The following is a 25759-nucleotide window of genomic DNA, read 5'->3' on the forward strand; positions in this document are numbered from 1 at the left end:
AAGAGGCAATTACAAGACGAAGGCAAGCCCTTTCCTTTTAAGGATGTGGCCTGCTAGTTGTAAACTACTGTTTCTATCCCACTGGTCAAAACTCAGTCCCATGTTCCAGTTGCAAGGTAGCCTGGAAAATACTGTCTCTTACCAATGAAACTACTGCCTAGATAAAATGTGAGGGAACAGGGTTTCTGTTACTGAAGGAAGAAGTGGGGAGACGCATACTGTAAAGCTGTCTTGCTCCCAAGTGATGCTATATAACCATTATCAAGTAAACGAAATTTCATTAGGAGTTTCTCTAATTGAAAGAAGGTATACCACATATATCTTCTTTGCAATGTATTAAGTATATCAATGGATTTTTGTGATGTTGATTACTATTCGTATGCATATAGGCACATGAGTGAAGAACTTATGACTGTACATAGTATTTAGTTATAACAAATATTTGACTCAAATCATATAGGGAATTCTGTTTTGCAGAACCTGAAGCACCGAAATAGTGAAAATTCAGGCTGCAGGAAGGGGATTAACATCAATTTTAAATCTTGCTATACATGCCTAGCAATCTGCATGTTATAATAAGAAATCCATAACATCTGAAAGCCTACCATGAGCCAAACTTATAAAAGAGTTATTATTATTCCCACTTTATAAGTAAACTGAGGCACACAAAAGTAATTTACTTAAAGCTATACAACCAGTAAGTGAAAAGACTAGGCTCCAAAGCCTCAGCTCTTCCTACTCTGTTAACAATGCCTCTCAGTGATTATTTTTTTCTTTTTTTTTTTTTTTTTATTTAAAAAAAAATTTTTTTTTTCAACGTTTATTTATTTTTGGGACAGAGAGAGACAGAGCATGAACAGGGGAGGGGCAGAGAGAGAGGGAGACACAGAATCGGAAACAGGTTCCAGGCTCTGAGCCATCAGCCCACAGCCCGACGCGGGGCTCGAACTCACGGAACGCGAGATCGTGACCTGGCTGAAGTCGGATGCTTAACCGACTGCGCCACCCAGGCGCCCCAGTGATTATTTTTTTCAACAGTGGTAACACATAGGAAGAACTGGGGGAATCAGTGCTTAATTCTTCCCTAAAATTTCAACTCAGTACCATAGGGAACCTTTTTATCTACATGTAAAATTAAATTCTAATTTCTAGTAGAAAACTGGGATTAATATACAGAAATTCATTTTACTGTAGACTTTTTGGAAAACTCCTGTTTTATAAAATTAGGGATGCCAAAAGGCAGCAGATAGAAACAGTCCGTATGGAATTTGAAGGTGTTTGTATAATACCAAGGCGGAGCAAGAATCTAAGGAAAATGCAAGTTAGTCTGACATTTCCAAGATAAATATATATATATATACATATATATATATACATATATATATATATATATGTATATATATATATACACACACACACTTAAGAATGAGTACATATTCTTTATTCCAGTCTCTCAAGTTCAAAATCACTCAAGGTAAAGTGATGCAAGCAAGCTTTGTAAATCTCAAAAAAGTTTGCCTGAAATGAAATATATATGTGAAATTTGGGATTACTGGCTATCAAGGCTTTGCATATAGTTAACTAAAAACAGGCACAAGTCTTTTGATGGAAAAAGACAACAAGTGAAAAGACTTTGCAATGAAACAGTCTGTTTACTGGACTTAAGTAAACACCAAATAATTTATTTCCTGAAAACTGCTCTTTCTTTGTAATATACCATCTGTTGGCTCATACCAATAAGGCTAAACAGAAAAAAATATTTAAAATTCGTTCAAGACAAAGAAAAGGAATAACTCACCCATCAAATACAAATATACTATTTTATTCTAAGGGAATATTTCTGTGGTTTCTGCAAGGGGAAAACCCAAAGTGGTTAAAAAACAAAAAAGAACGGAAAGGATAATTTAGATGTTTCTCTCGTTTGTTTGATGTTTTCTCCCCTGGAAATAAAAATGCAATTTTACATAATTTTAATAAAATTTTAAAAAGCAAATAGTCTGACACACATATCAACAGCTACGCTTATGAAGAATGACCAATAATTAATCAAAATTTTCTTTTACGAATTTAGGATCTGGACAACTCTGCGGACTAACATGCAATTGAAGTCCTGATACAGTCATTTACCTGGGTATTGGCTGTTCTCAGTTAAAAGATACAGATTTCTTTTTCTCTCTGGTGTTTTATAACAATGTATCTACTATGCCAACAATATTTGTTCTTGATACAACTACAGAAGGGGAAATGTTAGTGTTTATACAAACCATAAAATTTGTATAGTGGGGGCTATTACACCTGATGTTTCTGGATAGTTTATTGGCAGACTTATCAGACAATCCAGTTGTTTTTCCTCCATATCAAACAAGATCTGGAAGTAAGAAGTTTTCCAGTCAGAAATGACAAACACAGATGGAATTAATCATACAGAATTGGGGCAGATTTACTTCTTTCACACAGTTCCTGGTAACCAAAATGAAATTTGTTACAGGCAGAGGGACAGAACCATCAAGTACACAACGCCAAAAGGCCTACTTTAAAATTTTTATTTTACTTAAATGACTTCCATTTATTTTAAAAAACCAAAACACCTGCTACGCCCATCTAAAAAAATGGGACAGATTGAAAAGTTTTCCAAGGTTAAAATTACTAAGAGGGTTTTTGGACTCTTCTCATTTCTATTACAGGGTCAAATTAACCTCAGCTAAAGAAATTCTGTGACTGGCCAACATCAGAAAAGCTTTGAGTCAAAATTTGGGGGGGAAGAAACTGCGAATGGAAATGAGGGAGATGGACTGATATGCCAAACACACCTATGACTTGCAGTCCTCATAGAACTAGTAAAACAGCTAGAGTTTGGAATAATGCTAGAAGCCCTGCTGTGGATATGCAAGACAGTCCATGTCTTTGTATCCTGACCCCAGAATCCCTATTTTCAAGTTTCTTAGGACAACAAGGTCATCTTCCAAATGCTTTATAGGAACGTACTAGGACCTTTTCTACCATAATTCTGATAACTAAGTAATACTGTGTCCTTGTGGAATCATCCACAGGTTTGCCAGAGTGAGAGAGACTTTTCTTTTTGAAATGACAAGGGCCTCCAGAAACTGGTGCAAAAGACAAATAAGAAGATTTGGGAAATAGGAAGATAAAACAATGGGAGAAAAGCTGCCATTTGGGGATAAAATGAAAACAAAAGGAGAACCCCCATTTCTGTGTACCACAGCTCATGCTATGAGACAGCAGCAATAAAGGCTGACACCCAGAGAAGTGGGCATTTTAGTGGGTTTTCTACAAACATTTCAAGACACTTGGGGTCTAATGGGCTCCACAGATTTTCTGTGTGCATAATCAGTTTGTGGAGTATCAGCCCCTTTACCTCAATTTACCCACAGCCAGACCCACAGCTGAGAAGGCTAGACCCAGAAAGTGAAAGGGACATATTACTCTGTGAACAGCAGTGAAGGCCTTTTTCCCTGATGTGAGGGGCCTATGGCAAAAGCACCAGAGGCTTCTATCCTTCACAGAATTGGCTTGGCAGTGAAAATCAAAATCAAGACCACTTCACTCTCTACCTTTTAAAAAAAAAGTTGAGTATTTTTATTGGGTCTTCAAGTCTGGGTCCCACGGTCCTCATCTGATGTCACTCTTAGCTCTGCACTGACTTCTCCCCTGACGTGCACATAGGGCTTGCCTAAGTAGCCTACTGCAGCCAAGGTCTTACTCCAAAGCTACCTCTCTAAGGTCTAAGGTTACTATGGTAGAGTTTTATACAACAGTTTTCCTTAAAAATATTCCACAATTTGTTATTCCCAAACAAAATAAGATTATGCACCACTCAGAGAAATTGGTTAGTCATTCTGAAGATGTCTAAGAACTATATCACTGCCAAAGAACAACATTTCTTGGTTCATATTCTTTCCTTCAATTTTCATTTGTACATCCACACTGTGGTTCACGAGTCATCTGTTTTCCATTATCTTGTAATCAAGTCAAGAGGACTTGTACTTGTACATCGTTTTCCAAAGCTGGATGCATTCACAGTTTGGTGCATACCCACGTGTATGAAAATAGGAACCCCACGTCCACTTTAATCTGATAACTCAACATCAGAGTCTTCTGATTTGGCTTTGGCAAGTTCTTCGTGTACCTCCCTCACCATGAGAATACGTGTTAACATGGTGTCCAGGGTCCCAGGGTCTATTGGGAATGTGGAGTACCACATGGGGCTGTTCGGAACACAGGAGCGCTCAGGTTGCAGGTAAAACACGTCATTCCTCTGCTTCACACTTTCAGAACTATCCACAGGGGATAAAAAAGAAAGAAAGAAAGAAAGAAACTAAGAAAATTGAGGATCAGAAAGTATAGGAAATACGTAACTACTCTTTAATATAGTGACTCTCACCTTTTTCCCTACTGTGACTAATGTCCTAGATAAGCAATGTACCCACTGAGATAAATCAGTTTACAGGCATCTTCCCCCCAGGTGCAACCGGTAACTGCACATTTTTTTCTCCTACGCTCACTGGAGGTGAGTGTAATGTTAACCGAAGACAAAGTGTAAATCGTTCACAAATTGAAAGATTTAAAACATTATTAGGAGTAACAAAAAATTCAACTCACATGTAACACTATGGCTGAGAACCACATATCCTCAGTGCCCAGTATCCTGGAATGACCCCCAAGAGCACTCAATACACATTACCATGGGGCAAACCCAAGCCACTGTATTTCTTTGAGAAAAAAGTGCTTTTGTGTGGATCTTATAACTCTAAAGTCTTAAAGTTTCTGAAAGAAAAAGACCTCAAACATATAAATTCCTTAAAAATAAATTGTTTTTCCATTTATAGGTTTAGGAGTACAACTTCTCCTCTAAATTTTTCTATATAAACAGTAAAATCACAACAGTTTCATTATCACATAAAGGCTGAGCAACAGTTGTAAAGATCAAACTACAGCTGTGATTCTTGATTTTGAAGAGCTTTTCAGGAAAAAAAAATCAAGATAAAGCAATGTGTTTTGGGGTCCAAAATCAGGCAGATATGAGAATAGGGAAAAAAAGGAAATTAAAAGGACATCCTTATCTACAGTCATAAGCTGGCTACATTTCTGATATTCAAGCATCTGAAATCGGAACCATGCTAACTACTGTTTGAAGTGTGCTGGATCTAGTCCAGAGGAAGACTGCTTACCATTTTGACAGGTAAAACTCATAAAGTCGGACTGGGCATCTTAGTGGATTGTCAGTATTCTCTGCCATCTCCACACCCACTGGGACCTCGTCATCTTCATTTCGTTTCCTCTTGCCAATAGCCAGTTTATCTTGAGATGGGAAATAATTATCAAAAGATCAGAAAAATCTTTACTCCCATGCTCAAGACATCCACTGAGCTTTGTCTCCAGTCAGAACTGTCACTCCCTTTCTCCTCCCTTTCACTTAGTCATTCAACAAGCATGACCTATGCAGGTGCTGTAGAGTAACGTAAGTACTAGGTAATAGCACTGAACAAAACAAAGTCCCTGTTCTATAAAATTTATGTTCCCCTGCTTACAAAGTGAGCCAAATGCATGGTACTAGAGAGTTAGGTCTTACTTTTGAGCCTGACTTTGTTACGAAATTTTATCACGTATATCTTAAGCCATAGCAAGGTAAAGCAGGAACAAAAAGGGTTCAGATAGAAGAGATCAAGGTATAAGTTGTCACCTAGTTATCTGAAAATATTTTCACTGTAGAAAACGGTTTTTCAAGTTTCTTTTATTTGTCAGTTTTATGAGAAATGGGATCTTTGCTGGGAAAAGAAATTCTCAGTAAAGTTGGCCATTTGGTAAGAAAGGAGCAAATCCTTTTTCACCAACAGAATTTTGTGGAGGCTAACGGTTATCAAAAAGAAACCAGGGTGAAAACATGGAAAGTAAGGCTTTTTCTTTCCCACCTTCTCCATTCAGGCTTCAAGAGAATAGCAGTGGGTGGTGGATCTGCTGTGAACCTGAGGAAAAAGGTTTTCTTCTTCTTTTCTTACAGCTGCTCTGAATAGCTGGCAAAGAACTTTCCCCAGCTTCCTGTATTAGTTATTACTTAAAATTCACCCCAGTCTTCTATTTAGAGGATACCTAAATATAAAGAGTTGCTCATTCAGAGAAGAAGCTAAACTTACTACCAATCTTGTCAAGCACCTCAACAGAAAGCGGAAATGTAACCTGAATGCCTCTCCCTCCCACAATATTTATTAAGAGCACAAAATGGGTTATATATGAACAAAATGAAGGAGATAGGACATAGATATAAGAATAGAGTTATATTTTCTAAAGAGAAAGGGCAAATGACAAAAAAGTTAACACAAACATGAACATCACAATTATTCTTTATAGATTTTAGTTTCAGTGATTTTAAATGCTCACATTCAAAATATGTATTTCACTCTTATCCCAAGGAAGCAACAACTTGATTTTGGGAATTTTAGAACTTACAATTTTGGTCAAAATTGATACATTTAATTTCTAGTTCCATAATACATTAATTTTTTTAATGTTAAAAACAAACTATTACTTAATAGGCTTTTTTGGAATGTAAGATAAACCTTCTACGAAAATTGTCACTGCTGGTATTATTCTACTGTGTACAAAAGCAATACAGATCTTCCTTGACCACGATGGTGTTACAACCTGATACAGCCATCCTAAATTGAAAATGCATTTAATACATGTAACCTACTGAACATCATAGCTTAAACATGCTCAGAACACTTATACAGTCTACAGTTGGGCAAAATCTTCTAATACATATAATAAGCCTATTTCATAATAAAGTACTGACTATCTCATGTAAATGATTAAATATGGTACTGAAAACTGAAAACGCAGAATGGCTGAATGGGTGCAGAATGGCTGTAAGCACATGGGTTGTTTACCCTCGTGATCATGGGGCTGACAGGGGGCTGCAGACTGCTGCTGTCAGCACCACAAGAGAGGATCATACTGTATTCCACTAGTTTGAGAAAATATCAAAAGTCAAAATTCAAAGCATAGTTTCTACTGAATGTATATTGCTTTCTCAGGATTGTAAAGTTAAAAAATTATTAAGTCAAACTCCATCTGTATACTCTAGGCCAGGTTCTAAGGTTCTGCAGAAACAGAGAGTTAATGTGAACTAAAAAGTGGTGCTCTGGTTAAAAAAAAAAAAAAAAAAAAAAAAAAAAAGATTTAGAAACAGATTTAAAAATTAGGCAGGTTCCTTTTACCTAGCAACTGGCCACTCTGTTGCCTCTAAATCAGTGATTCTGATCCTTAGCTGCAGATTTTAATTCCCTGGGAAGTTGTAAAATGCAAATTATTTGAGGGGCACCTGGGTGGTTCAGTCAGTTATGCGTACAACTTGGATTCAGGTCATGATCTCACGGTTCACAAGTTTGAGCCCCGTGTCAGGTTCTCTGCTGTCAGTGCAGAGCCTACGTCAGATCCTCTCTCTCTCTCTGCCCCTCCCCCACTTGCACATTCTCTCTCTCTCTCTCTCTCTCTCTCTCTCTCTCTCTCTCAAAAATCAACAATTAAAAAAAAGAAAAGGAAAAATGCAAATTATTTGGGCTCTAATCTTGACCAATTAAATCAGAATTTCTAGTTTATTTATTTATTTTTTAATTTTTTTTTAACGTTTATTTATTTTTGAGACACAGAGAGAGCATGAACAGGGGAGGAGCAGAGAGAGAGGGAGACACAGAATCTGAAACAGGCTCCAGGCTCTGAGCCGTCAGCACAGAGCCCGACACGGGGCTCGAACTCACGGACCGTGAGATCATGACCTGAGCTGAAGTCGGACGCTTAACCGACCAAGCCACCCAGGCGCCCCCAGAATTTCTAGTTTAAAAGCCAATAAAAGTATAGGGAGGCAAGTGATTCCTCTCATTTTGTGGCAAGCCTTTAACCTAACCCTGACAATAAAAAAGCATCTAAATTTAAAATTAAAGTTACACTCTTCCGTGTCTAGAGTTTACAGTTACTCTTCTGTGATAAGTCTATTTGAATACCAACAGGGCTTCAAACAGAAATCTCACAAACTCCCCCACACACCTGGTTCTGACTCCTGCTTCTGTAAAGGTGGGAAGAACCTCAGATATGTCATCTTGGTGCTGTACTTCAGAGTCCTGGTCCGTCTCATCACATGGGCAAAGGAAAGCTTCAAGTGCTCAGTAACATTCTTGAGTTGAAAGTATTTGGTATTGAAGAAAAGGAGGGTGTTCAAGAGGACAATTGGTGAGTAAGCGCCCAGCTGTTTGCATTCCCACAAATGCTCTTCTTCAATGCGAGAAAACATGTAACCTGCACCAGAAGGAGGACAGAAGTAACAGTACTAAGCTCCTGCTAAACAGGACTAAATAATTTCTCCAATTCTCAGATAGGAAGATATAAAGGAAATGACCAATTGCTCCCATCTTTCCCCTGCTCCCTTATATGGAAAACCAAAAAAGGTACCGCAAAAGAAAAAAAGAAAAGATGTCTGTCTGAGGCAGACAGACACTGGGAGCAACCCCCTGAAACAGTTTTAATCTATTGTTATTTTAGACCAGGGTTTGGCAAACTTTTTCTATAAAGAGCCAGATGTAAATATTTTAAGTACTGTGGGCCATTCAGGCTCTGAACAACTTTGTTGTTATTGAAAATAAGGGGCAGCAGACAACACATAAACAAACAGCTGTGGCTATATACCAATTAAATTTATTTATACATACAAATATGAATTTTATATAATTTTCATTTACCACAAATTATTATTATCTTTACATTTTGTCCCGACCATTTTTAGCTCATGGACTATCCAAAAACAGGCAGCAGGCCAGATTAAGCAGTTTGTAGACTCCTGTTTGAGAGTATTAGGCTTACTGTTAACTGGTTCAGTTTTATTTTAGCTAAGAACATTAGAAGGCAGATAGTTCCCTCACTCCCTCACATTTTAAATTTACATTAAGAGTAATTACTTCATGATGACTTCTTTGGGATTTTTCTCGAAAAGCAGATGTCTTACAGAAGAATTAAGATGAGTATACTGTTAAATGTACACTCCTCATGTCAGCCCTTAAATGCAGGTCTTCCCTTATGTTCTCTGAACAATCCTCTTTGCTGCTGCTTATGCATTCTATTCCTGGGAGCCTAACCATAAACATGAATTTATTACTTCCAACTCTATCTCCCTAGTTGCCTCTTTGGATGCTAACTGCATCAAGCCACCACCCTACTCAGAATCCTTCAAAGTTGCTCTACAACCCAACCAAAGGGGCAAAAATTCCTGAACATCACATTCAACCTCTCCATTCACAGCCAAGGAGCCTAAGACTAGGAGTAAATTAGGGAGCTGTCCAACAACATATGGTCAAAGACAATTCAAGGATGAAGATTTAACTCTTGTAATAACCCATACAGGGTATGTATAATAAACTGCTGAAGAAGGACCACTGCTAACAGGTACAGTCTACAAGTAAAGTATGTGCCAGCTACTGGTATAGTGTGCAACTACACTACCAATATCGGACCAAAAATGGTTTCTAAGAAGTAAATACAACCTCCAGTTGTTTTTTTTTTTTTTTTCAATGGTATATACCTATACATACACTATATGGAAGTTATAATTCTACTTAAATAATAAGCCAAAGACTTCCTCCTCAAAACTCCAAATATCTCATGAATCAAGACAGAAACATAAATGAACAGTTTATAAAAACATAATCATAAAAATTAAGCAATTTAAGAATGCATATCAAGAAAAGAATCAAAATAAAAAATAAGCATCCTACCATTAGGAAGTATTGTAGGTTCCCATATTTTCAAGAGTTTGGTAAGTTCAATCATAAATCTGGAATAGGGCTCAGTAAAAATATTATCTATTCTACCATTTTCAAACAGGTACTACAAGAGAAAAAATGGAAACATATTATGTTGATACAAAGAAAACACAAGCTCTTTTTTTTTAAGATTATTTTAAGGAATAAAGTTGACCCTTAATTTTTGCCGTTAACGTTATGAACCATTTTAAGAACACATCTTAAAATACCAGGATTCAAGCTATAAAGGTTCTTTTCTTTTTTTTAAGTTTATTTATTTATTTTGAGAGAGATAGAGATCATATGAATGGGGGACAGGGGGAGAGAGAGAGAGAGAGAGAGAGAGAGAGAGAGAGAGAGAGAGAGAGAGAGGGGCTGCCAGTGTGGAGACCAATGTGGGGCTCAAACCTGTGAAGGCATGAGATCATGACCTGATCTGAAACCAAGAGTCAATGTTTAACCAACTGAGCCACCCAGGTCCCCCTATAAAGGTCCTTTTCATATGAACTGTCCTTGTCTCAAGCACTGAGCTTGCAAGGTAAAATTTTCTCAGTTCATAAAACTGATATACCAAAAATTGGTTCTAGTTTGGTATTTTCCAAATCCTTTTCGAATTCAAAGGATCTATCTACAAATGTGTTCTCAGAAGGTTTTGGTTTTTTTTTTAACGTTTTTATTTATTTTTGGGACAGAGAGAGACAGAGCATGAACGGGGGAGGGGCAGAGAGAGAGACACAGAATGGGAAACAGGCTCCAGGCTCCGAGCCATCAGCCCAGAGCCCGACGCGGGGCTCGAACTCACGGACCGCGAGATCGTGACCTGGCTGAAGTCGGACGCCTAACCGACTGCGCCACCCAGGCGCCCCGGTTTTGGGTTTTTTAGCACAGTTACAAGATCCCTTCCTGAAATAATATAGTTAGCTAGTGTCAGGTGACCTGAGGATAGCCAAATTTTAAACCACAGCTCTCAACTCTCTACCCCACAACCCAGACTTCAAAAAGTTCAAGTCTAATTATAGGATGTAAAACTATGCTAATTATAACCATCAAGAACCATATCACAGAATGGGGAAACAAGAAACAGTTTGGGTAAACTACTGTTAAAAAACATCTTGAAGGTGCAGGGTAGGTCAGATGAAATCACTCAGGGAAATACAACACAAGGTATAATTACATGCTTAAAATCTTTTGGTGTTTTTTATGATTTGGGATTCCTAATTTATTTATCTATAGATATTTTGGTTTTCTGCTTTTCTAGCCAATGTATGACCTGTAGAAAAATTGTATTGCCAGTCAAATCTTGTTTTGGCTAATAAAAATTATATACCATTTCAACATGCATTTCTATAGGCCTCTTCAAAGGCAATTCATGCCACTGCCAGATTATAGTTTTATTGTTGAGAAGTGTTCATCTTTTTCTTCTTTTAAAGTTATTTTCACAATGTAACTATAATAAATCTTCATTATGGAAAAAGCTTAAAATACAGAAAACGTGGAAGAATGACATGCTCCCAACTCACTAAACATCAGAAACACACAGAGTTGAGTTTTATACATTTACTCAAACATATGAGTACATATAAAATCCATGTTTTTTAAATTACTTCCCCCTTAGATCAGGAACATGACAAAACTGCCTGTTCTTGCCACTTTCATTACTGTACTTGAAGTCCTAGCCAGAGTAAGCAGGCAGGAAAAACAAGTAAAAGGCATTCAGACAGGAAAGGTCCTAAGGAGTAAAAATACCTCCATTTACAAATGACACGAGCCTATATAGGGACAATTCTAAAGAATACACACACACACGCGCGCACACACACACACACACACACACACACACAAAATTGTTATTAGAGTTAATAAATGAATTCAGCAAAGGATACAAGCAACACAAAAATCACTTGCAATCAATAATCCAAAAAGGAAATTAAGAAAACAATTCAATTTACAATCGTATTGTAAAGAATACTCAAGAATAAATTCAACAAAGGAGGTACATGACCTATACACCTAAAGGTAGAAAAAAACAAAAACAAAAACAAAAACTGCTAAGAAATTAAAGACCTAAGTAAAACATCTCATATTCATGGATCTGAAGATAATATTGTTCAAATGGAAAAATTCCCCAAAGCACTCTAAAGATTCAGTGCAATCCTAATCAAAATCTCAATGGCTTTTTTTCTTTTCTTGCATAAAGGGAAGGAAAGGCCAATCCCAAAATTCATATGGAATTACAAGGAACCTCAAATCACCAAACAAATCTTGAAGAATCATACTTCCTATTTCAAAATTTATTACAAAGCAACAGTAATCAAAATAGCATGTATCACCATAGGAATAACCATATAGACCAATGTATCAGAATTGAAAGTCCAAAATAAACACATAAATTTAGTCAAATGTTTTTCAATAAGGATGTCAAGACTGTTCAATAAAGAGACAACAGTCTCTTCAATAAATGGTGGTAGGAAAACTGGATATCCACATATACAGTTATCCCTAAGTCAGACGTATCCCTACCTTACGTGAGATATAAAACTGAATTCAAAATGGATCAGTGACAAACATAAGAACTAAAAGCCAAAAACTTAAAAGAACACATAGAGGTAAATCTTTATGAACTTGAATTTGACAATGGATTCTTAGATGATGACACCAAAAGCACAAGCAACAGAAAAAATAAACTGAACTTCATCAAAATCCAAAATTTCTGTGCCTCAAAGTACATTACCAAGAAGACTGAAAAGAAAACTCAGAGACCAAGAAAAAATATTTGCAAATCACGTATCTGTCAGAGTTTAATATCCAGAATACATAAGGAAATCCTACAACTCAACAACAAAAAAACAAACAAATTAAGAAATGGAGCAAAGGACTTAAATATTTATCCAAAGAGGATACCCAAATGGCCAACAAATACATGAAAAAATGTTCAATGACATTAGTCATTAGGAAAATGCAAATCAAAACCATAATGAGACACTACCTCATACCCATCAGATAACTTTAAAAAAAAAAAGGAAATTAACAAACATTGGCAAGAATGGAGAGAACAGACCCTTTGTACACTGCTGCTGGCAACATAAAATGGTGCAGTCACTGTGGAAACTGTTTTGGTGGCTCCTCAACAAGCTTATCATGGAGTTCCTATTTGACCATGTGGTTCCACTGGTAGGCACAGACCCAAAAGAAAACAGATGTTCAAACAAAAATTTGTACATGAATGTTCACAGTATCATTCACTATTTGTAATAACCAAAAGGTAGAAATAACTCAAATGTCCACAAACAGATGGATAAGAAAAATGTGGTATATCCAAAAATGAAATAATTCACCCATAAAAAGGTACTGATTCATGCTACACAGGTTAAACCTGGAAGAAGCCAGACACAAAAGGCCACATAATTGTATAATCCTGTTTATATGATATATCCAGAACAAGGAAATCCACAGAGATAGAAAGCAGATTCATGGTTGCCAGGGACTAAGCAGAGGAAGTAATAGGGAGTGGCTGCTTAATGAGTTATGAGATTTCCAGTTAGGAAAACACAGTGATATTTTGGAAAAACACAGTGATGACAACTGCACACCATCATGAATGCACTTAAGGACACTGAACTGTACATTTTAAAATGGTAAGCTTTATAACATGTGTATTTTGCCACAATATAAATAAATATTGCACAACACATAGTCGTGCAAGTTACTTTAAAAATATGTCTCTTGGGGGCAGGCACCTGGGTGACGCAGTCAGTTAAGGGTCCAACTTCTGCTCAGGTCATGGCCTGGTGGTTCACAATTTCCAGCCCCACGTCAGGCTTTTTGCGGATAGCTCAGAGCCTGGAGCCTGCTTCAGCTTCTACGTCTCCCTCTCTGGCCCTCACCCACTCAACACACTCTCTCTCTCTCTCTCAAAAGCAAATAAACCTTAAAAAAACTTTTTTCAATGTGTCTCTAAGAGTTTTCCATGCAAAAATGTATAAGAGCAATTCATTGCTTTTTAACTATTGTATGGTATTTAACAGTACAGACATATTATAGTTGATTGAACATTACTGTTTTAATGAACACTTAGGTGGTTTCCAATTTTTTGCTGTTGAAAACAACATTATAATAAAAATACCAGTCTATGTACATGTGTGCATTTCTTGAGGGAGAAATACTGATCAATGGATTTGCTACACTGAAGAACCTACAAGCATATTTTTTAAATGTTTATTTATTTTTGAGGGAGAGACAGACTGTCTGTGGGGGAGAGGCACAGAGGGAGACACAGAATTAGGAACAGGTTCCAAGCTCTGAGCTGTCAGCACAGAGCCCGATACAGGGCTCGAATCATGAACCGAGAGATCATGACCTGAGCCGAAATCGGATACTTAACCAACTGAACCACCCAGGTGCCCCGAATCTACATGCATTTAATGTTTTATTTGCCACATCAACTTGCCCTCTGAAAAGGCCTCCAACAGTAATTACTGAACTTCTCAACCTTTCAATTTTTAATCAGTTTAATGGGTGACATTTTTCCTTGACTATAATTAAGTAACCTTTTACATCAGGGAGATAGTCCAACACAGTGATCTTAAGAATGGACTCTGGGGGCGCCTGGGTGGCTCGGTCGGTTAAGCGTCCGACTTCGGCTCAGGTCACGATCTCACGGTCCGTGAGTTCAAGCCCCGCGTCGGGCTCTGTGCTGACAGCTCAGAGCCTGAAGCCTGTTTCAGATTCTGTGTCTCCCTCTCTCTCTGCTCCTCCCTTGTTCATGCTCTCTCTCTCTATGTCTCAAAAATAAATAAACGTTAAAAAAAAAAAAAAATTAAGAATGGACTCTGAAAACAAATTACCTGGATTCACATCCTGGCCCTGCCACTTACTACATTTGAGGCCTTAAACAATACTTTAACTCACTGTGCCTCAACAGAAAATGGTGATGATAACAGTCCTTATGTATCAGAGGGGCATGCTCACAAATGAATGAGTTAATATATGAAATAAGCTTATATTAATAATACACACAGCATACACAGTAAATGATTGTTAGACATTCCTAACACATTTTGCCTGTTAGCTGTATGTTAATTTTGCTATTTGCCTATTTGTTTCTTTTTGCCAATTCCCCTTCTCAGCTAATGTTAACAGTGGTGGTACAGGTGTTGATATTATGGTTGGGTTTAATTTATTTCTTTACACTTTAATGTATTTTCAAAATTCTTTACACTTAGCATAACCATTTTTATAATCAGGAAAGAAAACAAAACAGGAAGCACATCTAAGATATGAGCTTAAGTTACATTTTAAAATTCCTTATGGTTAAGGAAAGTTTATTTCTTGTCAGAACTGGTAAAAGGTTTATAGTATTTACTTCCTATCACCTATAGGTAAATACTGTTAACTTATAACCTCTTTTTAATAGTATTATTATAAAAATCATTTCTTAATATAAACAACAGGATAAATACACTAGAAAAAACTTTTTATAAGGTTATGATTTGTCTCACAAATTAGAGTATATTTTATAGATAGCAGAGTATCTGGTATGTAAAGCAGTTTGTGACTGAATTCACAGCAATGGCCACATGCTTTGATTATGTTCAAGTCGGAATATGAATCACTGCCACAATATTTCTTACTCCTTGACACCTGCACTGATAAAATATGAGAATGTTTTTAGATCCATAATATCATAAACTCTAAAAGTTTAGAAAGTGTTCAGAATCTTCAAAATTTTTACCTAACTAAAATGCATGTGTGGTACATAGTAGGTGCCCAATACATTTTCATTGAGAGAGCCTATAAAATTCCTCTCATGTGTTGACTTTCTTTTTTGTTTTATTTTTATTTTAGAGACAGAGTGCAAGTGGAGGAGCGGGGAGGGGGAGAGAGAGAGAGAGACAGACAGACAGACAGACAGACAGACAGACAGACAATAGGAGAGAGGGAGAGAGGGAAAGAGGGAAAGAGGGAAAGAGGGAAAGAGGGGGGGAAGGGGAGGGGGAGAGGGAGGGAGAGAGGGAGAGGGAGAGAATACCTTAAGTACTGAGCATGGGGCTCAATCCCACAACCCTAGGATCATGACCTGAGCTGAAATGAAGAGTTGTATGTTCAACCAACTGAGCCACCAAGGCACCCCTTGTATGTTGATTTTAAAAACATCTTTTACAATCTAGAAATTGTATCAAAATATAATGGGAACAATATTTTAATAACAAAGGTGCTATTTCGATTCTGTGGGGAAAATGAATGCTACCTGTGTAACTAGATAACCCATCATAAATGTTATTCATCTGAAATAAACGTGTATCATGCACAAAAATGAATTCTGGATGTATTAAAGATGTCAATATAAAAAGTATGTATTTTAGAAAGAAATCTATGAGAATTTAAATTTAAACACATAAGTAGGAAGACCATCCTAAGCAACACAGAAAAATCAGGAATTATAAAATAAATGCATATTATTAAACTGTGTAAAAAGGAAAGCTTTCTGAATGGCAAAACAAAACTGAAAGGCAAATATACACTAGAAAAATTTAACTCAAGCACTTAGAGTTCATATCCCCAACATAAAAGAGATCCTACAGAAAGAAAGGAAAATCCAAATGACCAACAGCATACAAAGATATACTACTTCATAAAATTGGAAAATAAAAATTGGAGCCACCAGATGCCATTTTTTTTAATCCATCAGAATAATAAATAGTAAAAAGAGTAGTGGTAAGGAGAATTCAAGAAATGGGCGCACACAACACTGCTGGTAAGACTGTTCATTACTATAATCATTCTGGAAAGTTATCTGAAAACATCTTAAAATTAGAGAAATCTATATATGTTTTAACCTAAAAATAAAAGCCCCAGTTCATCAGGTATGCAAACAAAATATTTACTGAAACACTGTTTATAAGAATGAGGGGGGAATACGGACTTCAAGCTGTACTACAAAGCTGTAATCATCAAGACAGTATGGTACTGGCACAAAAACACACTCAGATCAATGGAACAGAACAGAAATGGACTCACAAACGTACGGCCAACTAATCTTTGACAAAGCAGGAAAGAAGAGCCAATGGAATAAAGACAGTCTCTTCAGCAAGCGGGGCTGGGAAAACTAGACAGCGGCATGCAGAAAAATGAACCTGGACCACTTTCTTACACAATACACAAAAATAAACTCAAAATGGAGGAAAGACCTAAATGTAAGACAGGAAGCCATCAAAATCCTCAAGGAGAAAACAGGCAAAAACCTCTTTGATCTTGGCTGCAGCAACTTCTTACTCAACATGTCTCCAGAGGCAAGGGAAACAAAAGCAAAAATGAACTATTGGGACCTACCTCATCAAAATAAAAAGCTTCTGCACAGTAAAGGCAACAATCAGCAAAACTAAAAGGCAAACGACAGAATGGGAGAAGATATTTGCAAATCACATATGAGATAAAGGGTTAGTATCCAAAATCTATAAAGAACTTGTCAAACTCAACATCCAAAAAACAAATAATCCAGTGAACAGATGGGCAAAAGACGTGAATAGACACTTCTCCAAAGAAGACATCCAGATGGCCAACCGACACATGAAAAAACGCTCAACATCACTCATCATCAGGGAAATAAATACAAATCAAAACCACAATGAGATACCACCTCACACCTGTCAGAATGGCTAACATTAACAACTCAGGTAACAACAGATGTTGGCAAGGATGTGGAGAGAGAGGATCTCTTTTGTACTGCTGGTGGGAATGCAAGCTGGTGCCGCCACTCTGGAAAACAGTATGGTGGGTGCCTGAGTGGCTCAGTTGGTTAAATGGAAAACAGTATGGAGATTCCTCAAAAAATTAAAAATATACCCTATGACCCAGCAATTGCACTACTAGGTATTTATCCAAGGGATACAGGTGTGCTATTTCAAAGGGACATATGCACCCCAATGTTTATAGCAGCACTATCAACAGCCAAAGTATGCAAGAAGCCCAAATGTCCATCATGGATAATGAATACACACACACACACACACACACACACACACACACACACACACACACACACGAAGTATTAAACGGCAATCAAAAAGAATGAATTCTTGCCATTTGCAACTACGTGGATGGAACCAGAGGGTATTATGCTAAGCGAAATTAGAGAGAGACAACAATCATGACTTCACTCATATGAGGACTTTAAAGATACAAAACAGATGAACATAAGGGAAGGGAATCAAAAATAAAATAAAAACAGGGAAGGGGACAAAACATAAGAGACTCAAATGTGGAGAACAAACAGAGGGTTACTGGAGGGGTTGTGGGAGGGGGGATGCGCTAAATGGCTAAATGGGTAAGGGGCATTAAGGAATCTACTCCTGAAATCACTTTTGCACTATATAACTAACTTGAATGTAAATGAAAAAAAAAAATTAATTAAAAAAAAAAAAAGAAGGGGGGAATAACCTGAATGTACAAAAGAAAAAATGGTGAATAACTGGCATATTCATACTCTGCAGTATTATGCAGCTTTCTGTATAAAGGAAGAAACTTCATTTATATTCAATTGGAGGGACAAACAGATTGGGAAAAATAAGCTGCAGGGGTGCCTGGGTGATTCAGGAGATTAAGCGTTGGACTCTTGATTTCAGCTCACGTCATGATCTCATGGTTCATGAGATTGAAACCTCCATCAGGCTCTACACTGACAGAGCAGAGCCTGCTTGGGATTCTCTCTCTCTCTCTGTCTCTCTCTCTCTCTGCCCCTCCCCTGCTTGTGTGCATACTCTCTCTCAAAATAATAAACATTTAAATTTTTAAAAAAAGTAAGCTGAAAAAAATGTGTATGGTATGAGCTCTATTTTGCTAAACAGTAAGCAAAACAAGAATAAATGTATAAATGCATAAATGCATGATGCATAAGAATAAATGCATAAATGTATAGCACAGAAGAAGGTACATGAATGACAGATGTTACAATACTGGTTACCTCAGAGACTGGGAATGGAAGTAGATAAAATTTTCCTTAAATGCCTCACTGTTTTAATAATTACAGTGAGCACAAACTACTTGTATAATTAAGAAATAAACTTTAATAAATGCCTAAATAAAAGAACCCACCTCCCCCACCATACAACTGGAAGAAAATTTGGCAAACAGAGAAAAGTCAACAATACCCAAGGCACTACCACCCTAAGACGATAACCACGATAACTGCTGTCAACATTTTTTTGGTGCATTTCATTTTACTATGTATTTATATGATTGGGTTTTAAATCACTATGTGTTAACATGTATTTGTACTCTCATTTTGTTCATTTAGTCCTTTAATATTAATATTTTTATGTTACTAGAAGTTACTTTGTAAACAATTTTTATTGGTTATATAATATACTTTATAAATATACTATAATTTACTTAAACATAACACTCTATCTACCTTTGATATAAACATAACACTAATATCTAGCTTTGACGAACTCCCAAAAAGGGAATTACTTGGTGAAAGAGTATGAACATTTGGTGTGCTGGATGGCTCAGTTGGTTGAGCATCCTACTTTGGCTCAGGTCATGATCTCACAGTTCGTGGGTTCGAGCCCTGCATCGGGCTCTGTGCTGACAGCTCGGAGCCTGGAGCCTGCTTCACAGTCTCTTTCTCTCTCTGCCCTTCCCTTGCTCACATTCTCTCTCTCTCTCTCTCTCTCTCTCAAAAATGAATAAACGTTAAAAAAATTAAAAAAAAAAAAGTATGAACATTCAAAAATATTCCTGAAACGTATGTTCAAGTGTATACTAATTATCACCAGCTATGAAGGCAAATCCCCTCCTCACAGAAGTCCTATCAACAATAAGTGTTATAATTATTTTATTCTTGCTAATGTGATAGACAAAAAATGGTAACCTGTTATTTTAATATGCATTTAAAGTACATACATATATATACATATTCACCTATATTACTTTTTTGTGAATTGGCTATTCTTGCCTTTTTTGTCCATTTAATAATTAAATGCACCATCCTCATTTTCTGTTATTCTACAAAGAGTCTCAATTTGGCTTACAAAAGACTATATGATCAAGACTTTTAAATCAGGGTCAGTGGTTCATTAGAACAGAATATAAAAGTAACACCAAACAACCAATACACACTATAGTTTTTCAGTTTGAATCGTAAGTTCTATGAGAATTATTAAAAATGCAATACATTTTAGAACAATTACTGAATTTGATACCTGCTGAATTCCAAGGCACAAGTATAAGATACTGTCTGGATCATATTTTTCACCATTTGGTCTCCGCACCTCTTGGATAAACTGGCATAAACCCAAACTCAACTCAGCAAAAGTGCAGGACAGAATATCTTCCTTCAGCTTGATAGAACGGACTATGGAAAGGTAGAAAACATCTGAAATATTAACTTATAAGAAACACAGTAACACAACTTTATTCACTAAAAAACAGTGACCACTAATGTACCCCCAGGCATTGCAGTGAACACTGGTGAATACATGGATTACAGACAAATCCAGCTCTCAGGGCTTTTTCAATTAAAGAAATGAAAACAATGTAGTACCAGGTGCTATGACAGACGTTTTATTTAAGAAGGATTCTAGGAAAGCAAATAAGGAACATCCAACAGGGAAGGGTCAGGTGAGATTCTGGAGGATGTGATACTAATGCCAGACCTTGAAAAGTGAAGAAGAATTAAACAGGTGAATAAAGAATTCCAATCTGAGGATGTAAGAAATTTTCCCAAAGCATATTCCACAAAATACTAGCAATATGAGAGCTGGACAAACCCGGGTTTCTAAGATCTGATAAATTTGGCAAACAGCAGCATATTATATTTGCCTCTAAAGAATTCACAATGGTATATAAAAGGCTTATGAAAGGTTCTGGGAATATCTGCATTAAAATTCTGTTTAACTTTCTCTAACTCAGATTTATGTGCATATAGAACACTTAAATAACATATAAAAATGTCATGTCCTTAGAAATGCTGGAATACACAAAAAATGAAAAGGTTCAGGGGATTTAGATGTACCGGAGAAAATCAAGAAAGGCAGATGGGAGCAGATCATGGTAAACCTCACATAGCATATTAAGGCTTTGAAATCAACTAAGAACTGAATTAATTTTGGGAGAGTTACCCAATTTGATTTGTAGAGATACTACTTCAGTAGAGATCCTACTTCAATTCAGATTAGAATTGAAACACTCTTCCTAGTCACTGCTCATCTATGTTGAGACAAGCCTGCATGTTTCCAAAGATACACTTGAGTTCCCCTGAAATGATTTTGCAAAAGGTAAAAGTGGTGGCTCAGAGGGCAAGGACCATGTTTGACCTTTTCACCAAAGCACCTAACCACTATGTCTGCTAACCACCTAGCACATAAATTCAGTAAGTATTTTTTTGATGAACAAGTAGCAAAAATGAGTAGGCATCCCCTGTGGCTATTGCATTTAGGGCTGGTAGTCTAACATAGTATTACCTCTTCATTCTCATTATCCTTCTTTCTTTTTTAAAACAAAGAGTGCTGTGGCTCAAAGTGGTTGGTAAAGGGACCAATAAACCTCCATAAGAGGAGTATATTTATATAACTGGGTAGAGATTACACTTGATCTGTAGGAACTGAATGAGTCATAGACCACAGCAGCCACTAACTAAAAGCCAGCAGGATACACTGAGGTGAAGCCAAGAGTGCATGCAACTACTCAGTTGTTAGATAGAAGGTATAGTTGGAAAGAGGCAAAAAAAATCTAGTGACAAGGACATACTCATCCATTCCTGCCCTATCTCATTCCACAAAGATTATAGTAAGTATATTACATAAAACAAAGATAATAAAAAAGGAAAATATAAAATGAAAACAAAAGTTTAGAATAGGAATTTCAAAACCAAGGCAGGGGCAATGGGGGAGTTAATGTGGGCTCTAAAATTATACACTGTTGTTCTATGTGAAGTGTTTATTGGGTTCCAAATTTCCCAGCACCCAGTCTCACAGAGCTTGTTATTAGGAAAAATTTCTACAGAAGAGGCAAGGCTTTTCCAGATACCTTTCTTAACACCAACACCAACAACAGAAGTTCCATGTGGGTTAGGTTACAGATACAGGGCTCAAGAAGGCAGATTTGAGCCCCCCTCATAGTGTTGGAAAAAGGAACAAAATTCCTCATATTTGCATAACGAAATCATGCCTGTACAACCTTACCTTTATAGAGCTTGTGCTCTTTATAACTGAGAGTAGGATATTAATTTCTCTCTTTTACCATAAGACTTCAAATATTAAATATTCCATTTACAAATTTAAAATTGACAATAATATTAAAAGTGATTCAGAAAATTCAGATTACAAGCAGAGAAATGATTTTTACCTCTACAGCCTGGCTCTGAGGATTCTTGAGAGAGTACATGGTCTTGAGCACTTCCTAAAGGGTCAGAACATGGGCTAGATGCAGCATGTTCAACACCTGACAAGGAGAAAAAAGAAATAAGAAGTTAAATAAAAATGGGAAAAATTTTAAGGTAGGCCAAAACCAAAGTTTTATGGGATTTTTGACCTAGTATGTATCCCTTTTGTGTAGATTAATGACTTGCACTCTATCCTCCCAACCACCTTAAGATACAAATTCATGCTGTGTATTTACCGCCACATTTCAGATCCCCCTGATCTTCCTTGGCATTTTTCCACTGAACCCAGTTCTTCCAGGCATTTACCCCGTACATGTATTTCAGTGTCATCCCAGACACTGAGCACCCCTGAAAGGCTCCTTGAATAAGACTTCTGGGCTCCACAGCCACTATAGACTTCTTCCGTCCCTGTAAGAATTCCAAAAATTTATAAAATATAAAATTTAGTTTCGAATCTTTAAGAAACAAGCTCTCAAAGAGAGAAGGGAAAAATTTACAGAATATGCAATTTTTATTAGATCCTAAAGATTCAGAATTCTTAAAGCTAGAAAGAAGCTTTAGAGATTAATCCAATCCATATGGGAAAAGAAAAAAAGAGAGTTAAATGCAGAACTGTAATGATTACTAACACTTAAATACTCACTATATTCCAGATACTGGACCCACCCAGTGAGGTATGAACAACCATTTTTACCATTCAGGTCTATTTCATGAAAAACAAGAGTAGATCATATTCTGGGATAAAAAACAAGCCTCCATAAATTCTCTAACTATAATCAAGTTAAACTAGATACCAGTAGTGGAACAATATTAAGAAAATCCTCAAAAATTGGAAATTAACCAACACATTTATAAATACTCATGGTCAAAGAAGAAACCACAAATGCAATTAGAAAATATTTTGAACGTCAGTGAAAACAAAAACCAAGCATTTTTTTCCCACAGTGCTAAAGCTTACAATGACATTTATAGTATTAACATGTGTCTATGAAAAATAAGTCTAAAATCAATAATCTAAGCTTTATCTTAAGAAACTAGAAAAAGTTGGGGCGCCTGGGTGGCTCAGTCGGTTAAGCGTCCGACTTCAGCTCAGGTCACGATCTCGCGGTCTGTGAGTTCGAGCCCCGCGTCGGGCTCTGTGCTGACTGCTCAGAGCCTGGAGCCTGCTTCGGATTCTGTGTCTCCCTCTCTCTCTGACCCTCCCCCATTCATGTTCTGTCTCTCATGCTCTGTCTCTGTCTGTCTCAAAAATAAATAAACGTTAAAAAAAAAAAAAAAGAAACTAGAAAAAGTAGACCACATTAAAACCCAAAGTAAGAAAAATAAAAGAAATAATAAAAGGGCACACACATTATCAGGGAAATACAAATCAAACCACAATGAGATACCACCTTACAAATGTCAAAATGGCTAACATTAACAACTCAGGCAACAGATGTTGGCGAGGATGCTGAGAAAGAGGATCTCTTTTGCATGGTCGGTGGGAATGCAAGCTGGTGCAGCCACTCTGGAAAACAGTATGGAGGTTCCTCAAAAAACTAAAAATAGAACTACCTTACAACCCAGGAATTACACTATTAAGTATTTATCCAAGGGATACAGGTGTGATGTTTTGAAGGGGCACATGCACCCCCATGTTTATAGCAGCACTATCAACAATAGCCAAAGAATAGAAAGAGCCCAATGTCCATCGATGGATGAATGGATAAAGAAGATGTGGTATATATATACAATGGAGTATTACTTGGCAATCAAAAAGAATGAAATCTTGCCATTTGCAACTGCATGCATGGAACTGGAGGGTATTATGCTAAGTGAAATTAGAGAAAGACAAAAATCATATGATTTCACTCATATGAGGACTTTAAGAGACAAAACAGATGAACATAAGGGAAAGGAAACAAAAATAATATAAAAACAGGGAGGCGGACAAAACAAGAGACTCATAAATATGGAGAACAAACTGAGGGTTACTCGAGGGGTTGTGGCAGAGGGGATGGGCTAAATGGGTAAGGGGCACTAAGGAATCTACTCCTGAAATCACTGTTGTACTATATGCTAACAAATTTGGATGTAGATTAAAAAAAATTAAATTAAAAAAAAATATATATATGAATAAATATGTCAGAAGAAAGTAAGGTACATCCCGCAAATGCAAACTCAGCTTATCATTCAAAAAATTAATATGTATCATCATTTTTAAATTTTTTCTTAAGTTTATTTTGAGAGAGAACACATGCACAAGCAAGGGGAGGGGCAGAGGAAGCACGAGAGAGAATCCCAAGCAGGTTCTCCACTGTCAGTGTAGAGCCCAGCATGGGGCTTGAACTTACAACTCAAACTCACAAACTGAGATCATGACATGAGCCGAAATCAAGAGTCAGATGCTTAACACACAGAGACACCCAGGTGCCCCTGTTATGTCATCATTTTAATAGACTCAAAAAGAAAAACCAGATGATCATTGCAATAAATACAAGAGAGCCACCTGACAAAATTCAACAATACAATCATGATAAAAATTCTCAGCAAATTAAAAACAGAAGAGAACTTCCTGGACCTGACAGAGGACAACTAGGAGAAACCCACAAGTAATATCATACTTAATACTGTAAGACTGAGGGGCACCTGGCTGGCTCATTTGGTAGAGCGTGTCACTCTCGATCTTGGGATCATGAGTTCGAGCCTCATGTTCAGTATAGAGATTACTTAAAAATACAATCTTTAAAAAACAACACTGCAAGATTGAACACTTGTCCTAAGATTAAGAATAGACATGAAGGGGCGCCTGGGTGGCGCAGTCGGTTAAGCGTCCGACTTCAGCCAGGTCACGATCTCGCGGTCCGTAACTTCGAGCCCCGCATCAGGCTCTGGGCTGATGGCTCAGAGCCTGGAGCCTGTTTCCAATTCTGTGTCTCCCTCTCTCTCTGCCCCTCCCCCGTTCATGCTCTGTCTCTCTCTGTCCCCAAAATAAATAAACGTTGAAAATTTTTTTAAAAAAAAAAAGAATAGACATGAAGACCTGCTTTCACCACTAATATTCAACATTGTACTAAAGAGCCTAGCTAGTGCAATATATCCAAAAATAAATAAATAAATTAAATTAAATAAAAATAAATAAATAAAATAATAGAGGCATTAAGATTAGAAAGGAAAAAGTAAAACAGTCTTGTTTGTTTTTTTTTAAACATTTATTCATTTTTGAGAGAGAGATAGAGCATGAGTGGGGATGGGCAGAGAGACAGGGAGACACAGAATCTGAAGCTGGCTCCAGGCTCTGAGCTGTCACCATAGAGCCAACGCAGGGCTCGAACTCATGATTTAGATCATTACCTGAGCCAAAGTCGAATGCATAGCCAACTGAGCCACCCAGGCGCCCCAAGAGTAAAACAATTTTTATTCGCAAATAATATGATTGTCCACGTAGAAAAGCCTAAAGATTTTGATTGAGAAAATCACAATACATAAACTCTATATAGAAAAAGTAATCTCTATTTTTATATGACAATGAGGAATATTAGAAAATGAAATTAAAAATAATGCTGCTTGGGGCACCTGGTGGCTTAGCTGG

The 25759-nt window shown here is 36.9% G+C and overlaps 1 protein-coding gene across 5 annotated transcripts in view; it reads right to left on the reverse strand.

Moving 5' to 3' along the window:
- Window positions 1–1801: 1801 nt before the first annotated feature.
- Window positions 1802–25759, reverse strand: part of ZMYM4 (zinc finger MYM-type containing 4) — a 145938-nt gene continuing 121980 nt past the window's right edge. For all 5 annotated transcript variants that reach the window (XM_047872017.1, XM_047872021.1, XM_047872018.1 and 2 more), the window contains 7 exons: window positions 22425–22596; window positions 22152–22247; window positions 20009–20160; window positions 9780–9891; window positions 8062–8310; window positions 5190–5319; window positions 1802–4295 (listed from right to left, as the gene is read on the reverse strand). In XM_047872017.1, the coding sequence (XP_047727973.1) occupies window positions 4088–4295; window positions 5190–5319; window positions 8062–8310; window positions 9780–9891; window positions 20009–20160; window positions 22152–22247; window positions 22425–22596 (1119 nt within the window). In that variant the 3' untranslated portion in view covers window positions 1802–4087. The remainder of the gene's footprint in view (window positions 4296–5189; window positions 5320–8061; window positions 8311–9779; window positions 9892–20008; window positions 20161–22151; window positions 22248–22424; window positions 22597–25759) is intronic.

The sequence above is a fragment of the Prionailurus viverrinus genome, chromosome C1 (genome assembly GCF_022837055.1).
Source record: "Prionailurus viverrinus isolate Anna chromosome C1, UM_Priviv_1.0, whole genome shotgun sequence".
Taxonomy (NCBI): domain Eukaryota; kingdom Metazoa; phylum Chordata; class Mammalia; order Carnivora; family Felidae; genus Prionailurus; species Prionailurus viverrinus.